At 36.4% G+C, this 13,948-nt stretch overlaps 1 protein-coding gene across 1 annotated transcript in view; it reads left to right on the forward strand.

The window, feature by feature from the left end:
• LOC136876338 (NACHT and WD repeat domain-containing protein 2) overlaps nucleotides 1-13,948 on the forward strand; it is a 355,527-nt gene that overhangs the window by 216,505 nt on the left and 125,074 nt on the right. The window contains exons 9-11 of the mRNA XM_068228264.1: nucleotides 2,705-2,860; nucleotides 4,801-4,968; nucleotides 7,977-8,104. Coding sequence (XP_068084365.1) covers nucleotides 2,705-2,860; nucleotides 4,801-4,968; nucleotides 7,977-8,104 — 452 coding nt within the window. The remainder of the gene's footprint in view (nucleotides 1-2,704; nucleotides 2,861-4,800; nucleotides 4,969-7,976; nucleotides 8,105-13,948) is intronic.

Here is a 13,948-nt window from a genome sequence, read left to right on the forward strand (position 1 = left end):
AAAAGAAACTAAAACCTAATTGAGACATTTCAAAGGGAGACAGCTCTAACAGATTTAGAAATTCCTAAGTACATAACAAAGAGGTCACAGAAATGCGCTTAGAAATATATTCCTGGAAACTCCAACATGAAAGTGGCTAGTTGTAAAGCAATTAACTCTAAAAGGGATGAAAGATTTAAGACTGGCACATGTAAAGTAACAGTTTTCCTGCAGCTAATTGGAACCTTTAGAATAACCTATTTCGCAAGGATGCACCTATCATCCTCTCAAATACCTGTCACTCATAATTACCTTAATCCCCCTGTTGAGAGAACAGACAACAGCCCCACATTAAGCGTGAAACTTCAATTCAGCAATTTATTATATATGAAAACAGGAAAATGCTCAAATATGTAATTTTATGTAATAATACTAAGAATATGTAGAATACCCACAAATATAAAAAAATATGTAAAATGAAATTCGGTAATAATAACCCTAATATAGTGTTTTGTGAACATATGACTTTTCCCAGCACCTAAATAGCAAGGAACAAAATATGTTATTACATAGAAATCCCAGCTCTATTCATTACCTACAAAAGCAAAATTGGCAGGTATTGATTTACATTATCCTATTTTTGGCAAAATAACATACAATATCTATGTAAAATAGGTATATATTTTAATATATAGCAGTGATCAGAGACCAGATTTTAAAGGGAAGTCTTATTTTTTTTTTCCAACATAGAAACGTGAAATAATCAACAATAATATGGATAAATGTATTCTACATCCAAATTTCTTATTTTTCCATTTTTTTGGCTCATATTTCCTTTTTCAGCTGGATCCCTTGATAGACCTTTTTTTAACATTTAAGAAGAAAGCAACAATTTCCTTGTTTGCAGTATCACAATAAACATTCAACAAGGGTTTGTACTGATTGTGCTCCACTCAGAGAAGGAAACGCATACGCTTGGTTTATACAATAATTATGTGACTCCCCATATGACTTGAAAGTTTGAAACTTGGACTCGTCCAGCAAGACTTACGGAGTACATTATTGTTAACACTGGTGGTCAGATCTTATCCAGCATAAAAATACGATGTATTTACACTGGACTTCCAGTGTGAATTTTTTTTTTGAACAGTTTAAACTTTGCTATATGTCCATGATTGTTAGTATTTAATATCAGTGCTAATGCAAATAGGATATACATATATTGAACTTTCAGTGTGAATATTTTAAACAGTTTAACATTCGTTGTGTGTCTGCAATTGACGTGTATTTAATATCAGTGTTAATGTAATGGTGAAGCCATGTACTTGTAGCAAGCTACGGTATGCAGTAAGCAGTTTTAAGGTAGATTTCATTGAGACAGACGGTAAGATTACTCACTGCTCCTTGAAGTTAGATGAAAAATACATAAAGGATAGAATAGTGCAGCATCTGAAGTATGTAAAGCATCAGAAAAACAAACATATTCAGGAGAAAACTTCAAAACAGTCTTCCATTCAGGCATCCTTTCAAAAGGCAGAAGAAAAATACAGGGAACAAAATGTCTCCCTTTTTTTTTTTTTTTTTTTTTTTTTTTAACTGACATCACAATTACTTTCAAATAATGTGGCATGCCCCTTCATAAAGTAAATAATCCTACAATAGAGAGTTTCTCGGAAAAATACACACAAGATCTATGCTGGATGAAAGCACTCTTAGGAAAAAGTTATTTGCAACCAGTATTTGAAGCAAATGTAGAAAGAGCTGAAGAGGTTGTTACATTTTGGATGAAACATCAGACTATCTTTCAAGGGCTGTTCTGAATATTTTTGTGCTATCTTTGACAGAAAATCCATCAAAATCAATGCTGTTCACAATGTATGAATTGGAAAGAGTCAACAGCACAACCTTCATGTAGGGTTTTAATGACTTTTGTTGTAAACTTTGGTCTTTGGGGATACAGTACAACAAAGTATGGCAAGTTGTTACTGATCAAGTACCATACATGTACTCTAGTTTATATCACATCATCTGCATTGCACATACTTTTCACTGGGTATGTGAAGCAATCAGAATGAGAAGATAATGGTGACTAAGGCCCCCAGTAGAACAACACATTACAAGGAGGGCACAGGCTAGCTGTTAACCAAGTGTCTCGTTATAACCACATGAGGAACATGGATTTCATGTGCTGCTTTCTCTGCAAACGTTTCATGAAGGTGGAGTTTCTGCTGTCCTGCTGCAAACATTTTACTGAGAAATCTGGATTTGGAGACTGAACTGTATGCAGTCCACACATTTGAATTTCTTCCAGAGGAAGGGAGTTTTTTAAAGGATACTCAATGGGGTGTGATAAAGATGTTCGGAGCATACTTGATAAATTCTCACAAAGTTTAGCAAAAACTCCAGACATTGAAAACCTAGTGACATGAACTGATTTTTAGTTCAGAATAGAACTCAAGTTTTCACTATTGGTTTCGGTTGATGTTGAAATGTTTTATTCATACAGAGATATTTAACTTATGCAGTAAAGTGACAAAGACAAGTCGCCCTTTTTAATTTTTAATTTCATTTTGTAATAATTTCCCTTTTTGTCCTTCTTTGGTTACATTTTTTCCCTTCAAAATCCTGTCCTTAATAGTTATACTAGTATCAGTCTTCATTCACTTTTTATACATACACTGTTACAGTTGATGTCATTAAATTCATTGTGTTTTCTTAATGCTAGGAGGTGCATAACACAGTATGTATGAGCCAGGAACTTGCTCGACGTTGTCTATGGCTGTACCGTCTCTACACTCATACTGGCCAGACAGCTGAACCATCATCTCCCGGTGAAGTGGAACTAGCTCGTCGTCTGGAAGCACTGCATAAGGATCTCAAGGTAAAAGGTTTTCTTAAATCAACACACAAAATAATTATTTAAATCTATACATTATTTACTAAAAAAGTGATATTAGCGCATTTAAATAGTTATGTATCAGTTGCCTACTGCATTTTACCAGGCGAGTTGGCCGTGTGGTTAGAGGCGCGCGGCTGTGAGCTTGCATCCGGGAGATAGTGGGTTCGAATCCCACTGTCGGCAGCCCTGAAGATGGTTTTCCATGGTTTCCCATTTTCACACCAGGAAAATGCTGGGGCTGTACGTTAATCAAGGCCATGGCTGCTTTCTTCCAACTCCTAGGCCTTTCCTATCCATCGTTGTCATAAAACCTATCTGTGTGGGTGCGACGTAAAGCCACTAGCAGAAAAAGCCTACTGCATTAAAACAGCTACACCATTACAAGGTCGTCACAGGTCATATGACTAAGGCTGCACCAGTGCCATAGCTGCACAGAGCAGCACGGAGTTAAAGGCTGAGCATCGTTGCAATATCCAAAGTCTTGGCACAAAGCAGTGAAATTCAGTCACTTTGTCGGTATAAACTGATGTAAGCTGCTGGCACATTGATGTCCTCCTCTGTAAACTTAGTCTATTTTGGCGCATAAAGTGTTCTTACCAACTGCTACTTGCTTTAAAACCTAACCCCTCATTATCAAGACTTGTGCAATTTCACCTGCTTTAAACTGAATAATTTCTTGACTTGCAGCATTGCCGTTGGCTTTTGTTTCTCTAACCCGCTCAAGAACTTTAGTGTCTTCATTTTCATATTTACCTTTCTTCATGCCATGGGTGAAATAAGATTTTTTTGCTCCCAATAATTTGTCTCTCTGGTTACACCAATAACAAATCACACATGACTGTACTACGTATTTACAACTTGCTGTTCTCACTCTACTTCCTGCAGCATATTCTGTCACATTCAATTTGAAGGATCACTTAAAACTTGTTCTCTTACTCATTTTTACTCCTACTTGTAGTCTAAATGCTTCCTTTTCTAATTACACGCTACAAGCGACCACACAGGATGCAGAGCTCAGAAACTGGAAGGGCATTGAAAATTTAGGGTAGGGGCAGAGGGTAGCCAAGGTAGTTGAAAATTAAGGCGAGGGGGGGGGGAGGATTATAGGTGAGTAAATACAGTAAGTACACTTGAGCAGCTAAGTTATGGGGAACGTTTAAACATACCTCACATGAGGATGCTCTCCAGTAATCTACCTGCACAGTAAGTTACCGGAAAGGGAAAGGTAACACCAATGAATAAATAAGTTAGTGAAATAGAGAAATCTTGGAAATACTTTTGTTCATGAGAGATGAAACTGCTACGTTATGTGCAATATATTTGTGAAGTCTTTCTGTTTTCTTTGTGTGCTATAAGTATTTAAATAAGTGCCTCCGTGGCTCAGGTGGCAGCACGCCAGCCTCTCTGGGTACTCCGATTTTCCTTGTCATCTTTCATTCCAGCAACACTCTCCAATATCATTTCATTTCATCTGTCGGTCATTAATCATTGCCCCAGAGGAGTGCGACAGGCTTTGGCAGCTGGCACAATTCCCATCCTCGCTGCTAGATGGAGGCTTCATTCATTCCATTCCTGATCCAGTCGAATGACCGGAAACAGGCTGTGCATTTTCGGTATTCAAATAAAAAAATTTTTCCTTTCCAAATTACATAGTCATAAACTATTTGCAAACAGTGTAGGTTATTTCTGGCTTGATTCTTCAGTTAACATTGTCGTTAGTTGCTCGCTAAGGTGTGCAGCATGGTTTGGATTCCTGGCAATGTATGTTAGATTTAAAAATGGTTAAGTCATCCCATAAGATTTTGTATATATTACCTAATGATCATATATTTTAAGAGGCGTAAAAGTGCAAACTTGTTTAATAAACTATAAATGGTGTATTCTGAATTAGTTTAATATCACCATATTACGTACTGTTTCAGAACCTTCTAAATGAGAAGCACATTTTACGGCTGCCTGTCCGCTGGGTAGAGGGAGGAGTGAATATGGAACTTACGGAACATGCACAATATATAACAGAAGTAACAGCTCATCTTTCCAAGCACCTGCGTTCCGTGATTGATGCAATCATTGAGGAAGATCAGGCCAAGGTGAGATATTGAGGGAATGCCCTCACTGTGTGTTTCATTGCATTCATTTTCACTGCTGCTGCCAGCACTATCAATTGTTTCTGCACTGTTTTCATCTCGGCAGAAGTCACGGCCAAAATTCAATTTCCCAGGAAGAACATTTCATTTGCGGCAGCGGGAAGTAACAGGTTGCGTTGGAGGGTAACGAGCTTCATTGAGCATTTCCTTCTTCCTCGTTTAGCACTGGTTGTCCCATTTTTTTGGATGTACTTTCTGCACTTTATTTTTTAGGATAGACCAAGTTATACCATACAAATCAAATACTTTCCTATAAAGCAACTTGCCACTTTTAATATTACGTACAGCTTTTTCTAACAGATTCAGTTTGTAATTACACCTTGAAGTAGCTCATTTCTGCCTATGATAATTTCTAGGTATTGTCCAAAATCACCCAGACTGCTTTCAGTTTTCAATAAAATGTGTGTAAAACACTATTTTTCATTTAAATCACATCAAAATTCCACAGCAATCATTTATAAACACTTCAGTCAGTTGATCTCACTAAGAACCATAGTTATAAAGCATTTCTTCCAGTCACAACAACTAAAACTATCCACTTAATGATAATGCATGAACTTTTAACAATGCCAGTACACACTGGAAATTTTCCAAAGTATGAAGTCAGCTCTTAATAAAAAATGCAGACCTCAGGAAACATAACCTCAATATCAAACTAAAACGCATGCGGAAGTGCAACAAAGAGCTACGCAACAAAAGTGGCTAATCTACCATACTGTCTGAAACCACCTCTGTGTCTGAAATCACCCCCATTTGATGGTACCATATGATTTGATTTGACTAGCACTTTTAACAACACAATATCCATGTATTATCTTATCCATTGGGTGCAACTGCTTTAAGCAGTGCCATGAAGCTATGTTCAAACCTCAGCAGATTTACCTGGTAACTCTTGTTTTACAATTTGCATTCACCAGGGCTCAGCCCCTTCTTCACTTCTTTTCGGCCTTTTGACTGACGCTTACATCAGACCTGCATTGGACAATGTTAAGCTAGTCACCAGACACTAACTTGAACTCTAATGCCAAACCTATGAATGGAGTGACCAGTTAGTGAAATAAGCCTGTAACTTAACAGAATAAATATTAAATAAATTATATTACACCTATAACAGAACAATCTGAGTCAGTTATGAGCACCTATCATGAGCGATAAAGTTTGAATACCTTATCTCTACAGTTGCTCACAATAGCCAACTTGTCGAAGAACTGAAAGCAATGATTAATGCAACATGGTTAAGTGGCAAGTGAATACCAGAGTCACTTACAATTACTGAATTAATCGCAACTCTAAGTGAAATATCTAGTGCACAATGATTCATCCTGTTTGCTGAATATTGGTTGATTAAGGAAAAAATCAAGAAAAAAGAGAAAAGAGGCAGACTATTGATTAAGCATTGGGGAGACTGGACTGAATTTCATGAGATGTGGCATTTAAGTTAAGGGTAAGGATGATTAGAATCTTTGCTACCCATTTTGCAACTGAAAGGAGCTGAGAGGAAGGTCTGAAAAAAAAAAAAGAAAAAAAATTGCTAACAACCCTCTTAATTTTAGTCGAAACAAAATTATCTGTATTACCAAGGCTATAGTAAATGCTGTTTCACCTATCTATCTCCTGTACATTGTTTTCATACAACAAATAATGAAATGATGTGTCTTGGTACTGAGTGAAATGAAACTTCCTGCTGGCTCTATTTCCTGTCTAAGTCATTCTGATCCTCAAGTTTGTTACATACAGTTGCAACCAGCTGAAGAAGCCTGGCCCTTTCTTCTGCCAAATTGGAACTCAGTGAATTGTGTTTCCATCATAGGCAACTCCATGTTGCCTGCTCCAGGGTCTGAGAGGCTGCCTCACTCTAAGTTACGCCCTGCACCCACTAGCATATCTAACACTATATAATGGTCTGGAATAGTATTCATCTGTAAAGAAAACAGTGAACATCAAATTACCATAGCAACCATTTTCAAAATTATAGGACTGAGCATACAGAAGAATAAATGAGGAAGAGAAAGTAAACAAAATAATGGACTAAAACTCCAGTTATATAATTACTTACAACTTCTCTTTTTCCAAACCTTAATAAACCATGCATGTTGTTATCTGTCCCATCCGGCACTTTGGCTGAATTGTCAGCATACTGGCCTTCAGTTCAGAGGGATTTTAAACTTGTCTGTTAATTCCTGTAGCTCGGAGGCTGGGTGTTTGTGTTCGTCTTAATGCACATCTTCAAATGCATACAACACATCAGACGACACACCACTACAGAAACACACAATAGTGAATACATCTCTCCACATAGATTTGGTGTCAGAAAAGGCATCCGGCCATAAAACTAGACTAAGTCTCTCCAGGTAAATGGAAAAGACCAGAAGAAGAAGAGGAGAAAGAAGAGGATCCTGGCTGAATCTTCAAATGAATTTTGGTTTTAATATTTAAGACATAGTTTAAGGCACAGCGAGTATAATGCTTATTTGGTGGTTTATGTAGGGGGTATTGCATATTTTAAAATTTAATTCTTAATTATTTTGATTGTTCAGTTATCTTAACAAATATTTCCAATGAGTGGGAAACTCATTTTTCTCAGCTGTAGCAAAGATGAGTATGCAGTTCCTTTCCACACCGTTCTGCTAGATGTACTGCTGTCACCGTTCGCACTCCACTCAATGCACTTGACTTACGGCTGTCCAGTATTGTTATACTGTAGTAAAATATTTGCTTTTTTGCTTATACCTTAGTCTCCTTCATGTCATCACAGGCAAAGGTCAGACTGAGGCAGATTAATGAAAGTAACAAACATGTTCTAGCTCATTGTAGAAGACATAAGTAATTCACCAGAGATGGATTTGGCATAAAAAGAAAATAGAATATCATCTGTAAATATCTATGCTTTAATGTACATAAGTAATTCTCTAAACAATATGAAACACACTAAATGGGCTTTATTTATTCAGGTTGTGTTCAGATCCTACTATGGCATTGAACAATGGCTACTACAAGAACTGATGCAGCATGCTAGTTTCTGCCAGAAAGCAGCTCAGTGCAGTGTGAACCGTGAGGCTGTCTTACAGGAAATCAAGAAGTAAGTATAATTGTATAACTCTTCAACTTAATTTTCATGCTACCTTATTCTGAATATGACAATAAGGATGGTAGCTTATTTGGATAAAATGTCTTCCTTCATTGAAATTAACCTTCCTTAGTGAGGTGTGTACAGGGTTTCTCTTCTAAACCCAGACCGAGCGCACAGTGTTTGTACTCAGCGCTACAGCAGCTGCCTCAGCCCAACTTACATTGCGTGCGGCCGTCCTGCTTTAAGCGTGTATACAATCTTATATGAAATCTTACCTTATAAAAGATGCTGGAAGTGCCATCCTTCATAATGAGGGACTTCATAAACACCATTAGGATTTTCTGCACTCCAACATTGAGATTTATGACTGTTCACATGACCATTAAGATGAAACCAGGCCTCATCCAAAAAGAACAAAAGCTGTGTGTTGAATAAACAATCTATCGATGATGCAAGATACCACTCACAATCTCTCACTCTTGTGGCTGGATCAGCAGGTTTTAAACGATGGGTCCGTGCAAACCTGTACTGTTTGATGTGTAACAGCTTTGTAGCTCTGTGTGCAGAAGAAACCAAAACCCCTACTTGTTGTGCAAATTTTGTCAGTGATTTATTCGGTGACCATTCAAGATTCGCACCAGTGTTATCTAGCTTTTCCTCTGTTAAAACTGTTCACCAGGAAATTGCTGAACAAATGTATCGCATCCCCATCGAGCCGACTCATAATTAAAATAACTTTTATGTACAAAAATACATACTCTTTAGGTTCATTTAGATAACAACCTTGAACTTCAGAATGATTTTAGAAAAAGCATGGCTTAGGGCCGGCTCTACCACCTACTGGTAAAGTAGCGCGTAATTTGCCCTCCACGTAAAAGGATGTTTCCGTTCGACCACCCCCAGGTAGCGCTATCGGCAGCATAAATCGTAGTTACACGGCGCGTAATTTATCGGCCACTTTGAGGGCCCGATAAAACTTTACCTGCTGGGCAAGTTTTGTGAGTTGAACATTATTAGCTGTATTTCTGGTGACATACAACTTAAATTAGCTTAGTATACTGAAAAAAAAAACATGATACTGTAACAGTGGCCGATATTGTATTGCAGGATCTTGAACATTAATGCTTCCCTTGAGTTGCAACGGCCACACCAGCCTCTCGCATCGGTAGCTTAGGGAACACATTTTATAAGTCAAGCTTTCGTAAAGAAACTTTAAAAGGATATAAAATCAAAATCTATTTGGAAATCATTTAAAATGGGCTTTAATTTTCTACTTTTTCAGTTTTCAGACACGACGTATAACTTAATTTATGTATCCTAACTACTCGAGCGTTCTTGTAGCGTAATGGCTAACACGCTCACTTCGTAATGCAGGTTCGAGTCTTTATTATGATGAATCTTTTTTATTTCCATTATTAGCGTTGTGTTAATCTGTATGCCTCTTTTCATGCGTTCTTTTGTTAATAATATATTTCATTGAAATATTTAATCACAATATTATGCCTACTAGGAAATTGCTTTATATGTATGCTACTTATAGAAAGTGATGTTATGATTAATAGCACATAGGACTGTCACCCAGGTAGCAGATTCTCCATTAGTTGTTTACATAGTCTTCTTGTAAATTATTTAGAAGAAATTGGAAACTATTCTATTCCCAAATTCCTCTTCCTATGAATGGATATTTATCCCTATTACTTCTTTACATTTACAGTACCATCCAACTTTATCTTCATAAAGTTAAACATTAGAATGAAATGTTTTATCAATAAATGGAAGCATATGAAACTAAACAAGGTCACAGAACTAGTTGCAAATAGAGCATCATGGAGATACTTAATCAATTCACAGAAGCATGCAGATAGAATGCTCAAAAGCAGTAAGTCTGTAAAGAAGATGTGTGTGTGTATATATATACGTACCGGTATATGGAAGCGCGTTAAAGAGAGTTAAGAACATCGGCAGGGAACGAAAATACATTTTAAAATGTAAATTAGAAATACGATGAAAACCTGCGTACCTTCTATTATGGAGCGAGCGACTTGACCAATCTACTACGAGAATACTTTCCAAAAACGCTGCCTTACATGACAGGTTATAACTGGCGTAAGAAAATGTAATCTCGAGATTTTAATCCCAATTAGGTATTGATATTGAAGATCATAGATTAAAATCATGAAAGCTTGACATAAATCGTTGTCCATAACTCTTAAGTTTCCCCTTGTTAGGCTTTTTGGTGATAATCAGCAGACACAAGCACAGGGAAATAAGACAATCGAAATGAGTTTCATGCATCTGACGAGAGATGGTACCACACTCGAAAGCGAGAAGTCGCTGAAAATCAGTCTAGCCAACTTCTTATATCGGTGTCTAGCTCTGGGTAGCTACCCAGCGCTTGCGCGGAGGTGGTTGGACGCAAGCCAAAGTACCAGCCGATTTACACCTCCAGGTAGTTTACCTCCCGGGCAGCTGCCAGCCACTTTACCAGCAGATGGTAGAACCGGCCCTAAAACATATTAACAGATATTTACCTGGTGCTTGTCGACACTTGGAAAATTGTTTAAAGATATAATTTGTTTTTAACCAGAAATCGTTGCCTTCCTAACAAATACGGTGACCCTTGCGGTCTAGGACTATAAAACAGTTAATATTACATTAAGGTGCTACATTGAGAAACATTTGAAGGCAACCAAATTGACAGCTGTATTTATTACAGGAAGGTTGGTAGTCCTGACCTCAGAACCCAAGTGATATGCTCTGCGCTAAAAAACACCAAAAGTTTTAAAGGTGATATCAAAGGAATTTACAATTTTTGAACTAAGGTTAAGCAGTAGCAATTAGAAAATACAAGTGAGCTAACGAACATGAAGTGGATTCTAAGGACATGACCCAATAAATAAAAAGCCTACTTCAGAATTGAAGATTGCCTGTTGCAGTGAGCTAGTCCCATTCTACTGAGACAGGCAATAAAAAAACACAATGCATTACTTTATATTATGATTTACATAGCAAGGTTGCCTGCTGTGTATCATAATGCTGAAAAACACTTTTGTGATTACCGTATGTACTTGTGTATCAGACCACCTCGCATATTAGACTCCCATGGTTTTGTGATACAAAGAAAATGAAGAAAATAAATCTTGCATACAAGGAACCCCCCCAGCGTAATTCGTCAGAGAACAACAATAATTCTGCTCTGAAGCAGGTACAAGCCTTCAATCACTACTGATCTGCATTTAGGGCAGTCACCCAGGTGGCAGATTCCCTATCTGTTGTTTTCCTAGCCTTTTCTTAAATGATCACAAAGAAATTGGAAAATTATTGTACATTTCCCTTGGTAAGTTATTCCAATCACTAACTCCCCTTCCTATTGTACCGTACCCGTCTTCATAATATCCCGGGCTAGTCGCGGCAAAGACGTGGTTACGGTTCAACAAAAATGATATGGGCAAAACTAATTCAAAACTCGTCGTGAGCAATATACCAAAGGTACATTACAGGAATTCGGGTACATAGACTACGTGAATAAGACAGAGAAATAGGGGTACAATTAATTTATTAAAGACATTAACCCGTTCACTTACGACATGAAATATATATATACATTAATCCTGCTGGCCTCATAAAACCAAAATAAAATATGTGCCCCGCACATGTCCATGTTAAAACACAAAATTTATACACTAGGGACTCTGCCCTACAAAGAAAGACACGACTTGGAACTGACTTCGGATGAATACATTTTACTTTAAGTCGACGCAAGATTCGCTTCAATGTCATGATTCCCTTATGGGATGCGCTTCGGAAAGTGTCTATACATGACCGCGGTAAATAGTTAAACACACTAGTAACTGATCCAATCTATACATATATACATATTGCCCCCGTTTTACCGGGCAGCTTAGCCAGTAAGCAAGAGTCCCAGGCGGAACGTTCACTTACAGGCAACGCAAAAATTATTGAGGACAGGGACAACCTAAGGACTGATGACAAATGAAACACTAAAAATGGGTTTTAACATTTATTAAAATTAATTAGCACTTTCCAAAATTCAATTAATATTTCCAAAATCTTGAATAAAATATTTACTTCTTCCCTGTTGGAATTCACCCACAATTCTTCGTTAAATTGCATTCTGCAAAGATACGAAACTGAGTTTTATTAAATCGTATTAGAAAATTAATTAACTTATTATCGGAGAAAATCCTATCTCAAAATAACAAAAATCTGATTTTTCGTATCATTATTTAAATTAACAATATTCTGTTATTTAATCTTAAATGAATCAAACGTTCACTTCTCATGAAAAATCAAATAATCATTTCTATTATTTAAATATTATTCTGATTAATTATTTATGCTTCAAATTATTTAATTAAATTACTTTAAATTCCTATATCCAACTCCTTATATTTTCAATCTCGTGTTATTTGACCTAGTGTTGTGCACAACTCACAATAAAGACTTAAAATTCTCACTGTGTAAGGTTAAACATTTTACATTTCGTGAGCTTAGTTCATTGACGTGATCTTTGCTTAAGTATTTTTTCTCGAAGCAAAGATCCTAATCTGTCTTATTTTATCATAAAATCGCTTAAAGATTTAGAATTGAGCCTAATATGCTCGCCACAAAACAACAAGAAATCGAAAAAACATTACGCGCACTGCGTACACATATCATGACGAAATATCACCATGAAAAATCACATTTACAAAATATCAATCATTCATCCATCTCACATTCAAGCTTAGGTTCCCGGTAGTATTATTAAATAGATTTATCAAAACCTATCTCTTGATTTTTATTTTTAAAAATTATTTGAAATATGAGAGTTTCCCGATGACGATATCAGATAAGGGCTACCATTGCAATCGTCTGGCATGTGATTGTAACAGAATTATCACTTTTTCAACGAAATAGATTCCACAACGATGTTCCAGGATAAATTTTCGGTAGAAATCATCATTAAAAATTCCATAGAATGGCTTACAGTCATAGATATATAAGCATTCGCGCATGCGGTCTATGAGTCACGCCTTCATTATTTTTAATCTCCTATTTTCTTAAATTATCGATCAATATGTGCTGCATAAGAACAAGTTATGTTCAAAGACATACTCTCTTCCTTAAATGACTCATGTAATGGACACACAAATAAAATCCTATCTCAAGATCCATTTATAAGTCTCAAAAATACCACACAACAGTAAATGCAAAATTTGTGGACATTCAAGCCACGACCAATATTCCAGGCCTACATCTACTTCAATATAGCACACATTAATCACTTAAAAGCACAGTAACACTTATACTCATGACCTTTAAACATTCTATTAGACCGTAATAATGTTTATTATTATTATTATTATTATTATTATTATTATTATTATTATTATTATTATTATTATTATTATTATTATTATACGCGCGCAGTCGCGTCATCGTAGGCTATGGTTTAATGAAATCATAGATGACTCTATCCTATCTCGAATCTATGATGAACCACAAAACATCAAGGAAAAATCCTAAATTCACAGAACACATCGATATTCTGTCCCAAATAATTCAAAAATTATTCCAAAATTATTTAATAAATTAATAAATGTTATCGCGTGGGTCAAATACTTTTAACACTTTCCTCGACTTATTATGGGACAGTGAGAACATGTCACGAAGCACTCACTCAAATAGAATGAAATACAGGTTCCAAATACATTCTCACACACATCAAATCTACCAACACCAGTGAAAGAAGAGTGAAATTCCTAACTACAAAGACTATTAGAAATGATCTCAAATATTCAAGCAAGGACTACGTCTACATAATTACTACAACAGAAAATAGAGAAAAAT

The sequence above is a fragment of the Anabrus simplex genome, chromosome 6 (genome assembly GCF_040414725.1).
Source record: "Anabrus simplex isolate iqAnaSimp1 chromosome 6, ASM4041472v1, whole genome shotgun sequence".
NCBI lineage: Eukaryota > Metazoa > Arthropoda > Insecta > Orthoptera > Tettigoniidae > Anabrus > Anabrus simplex.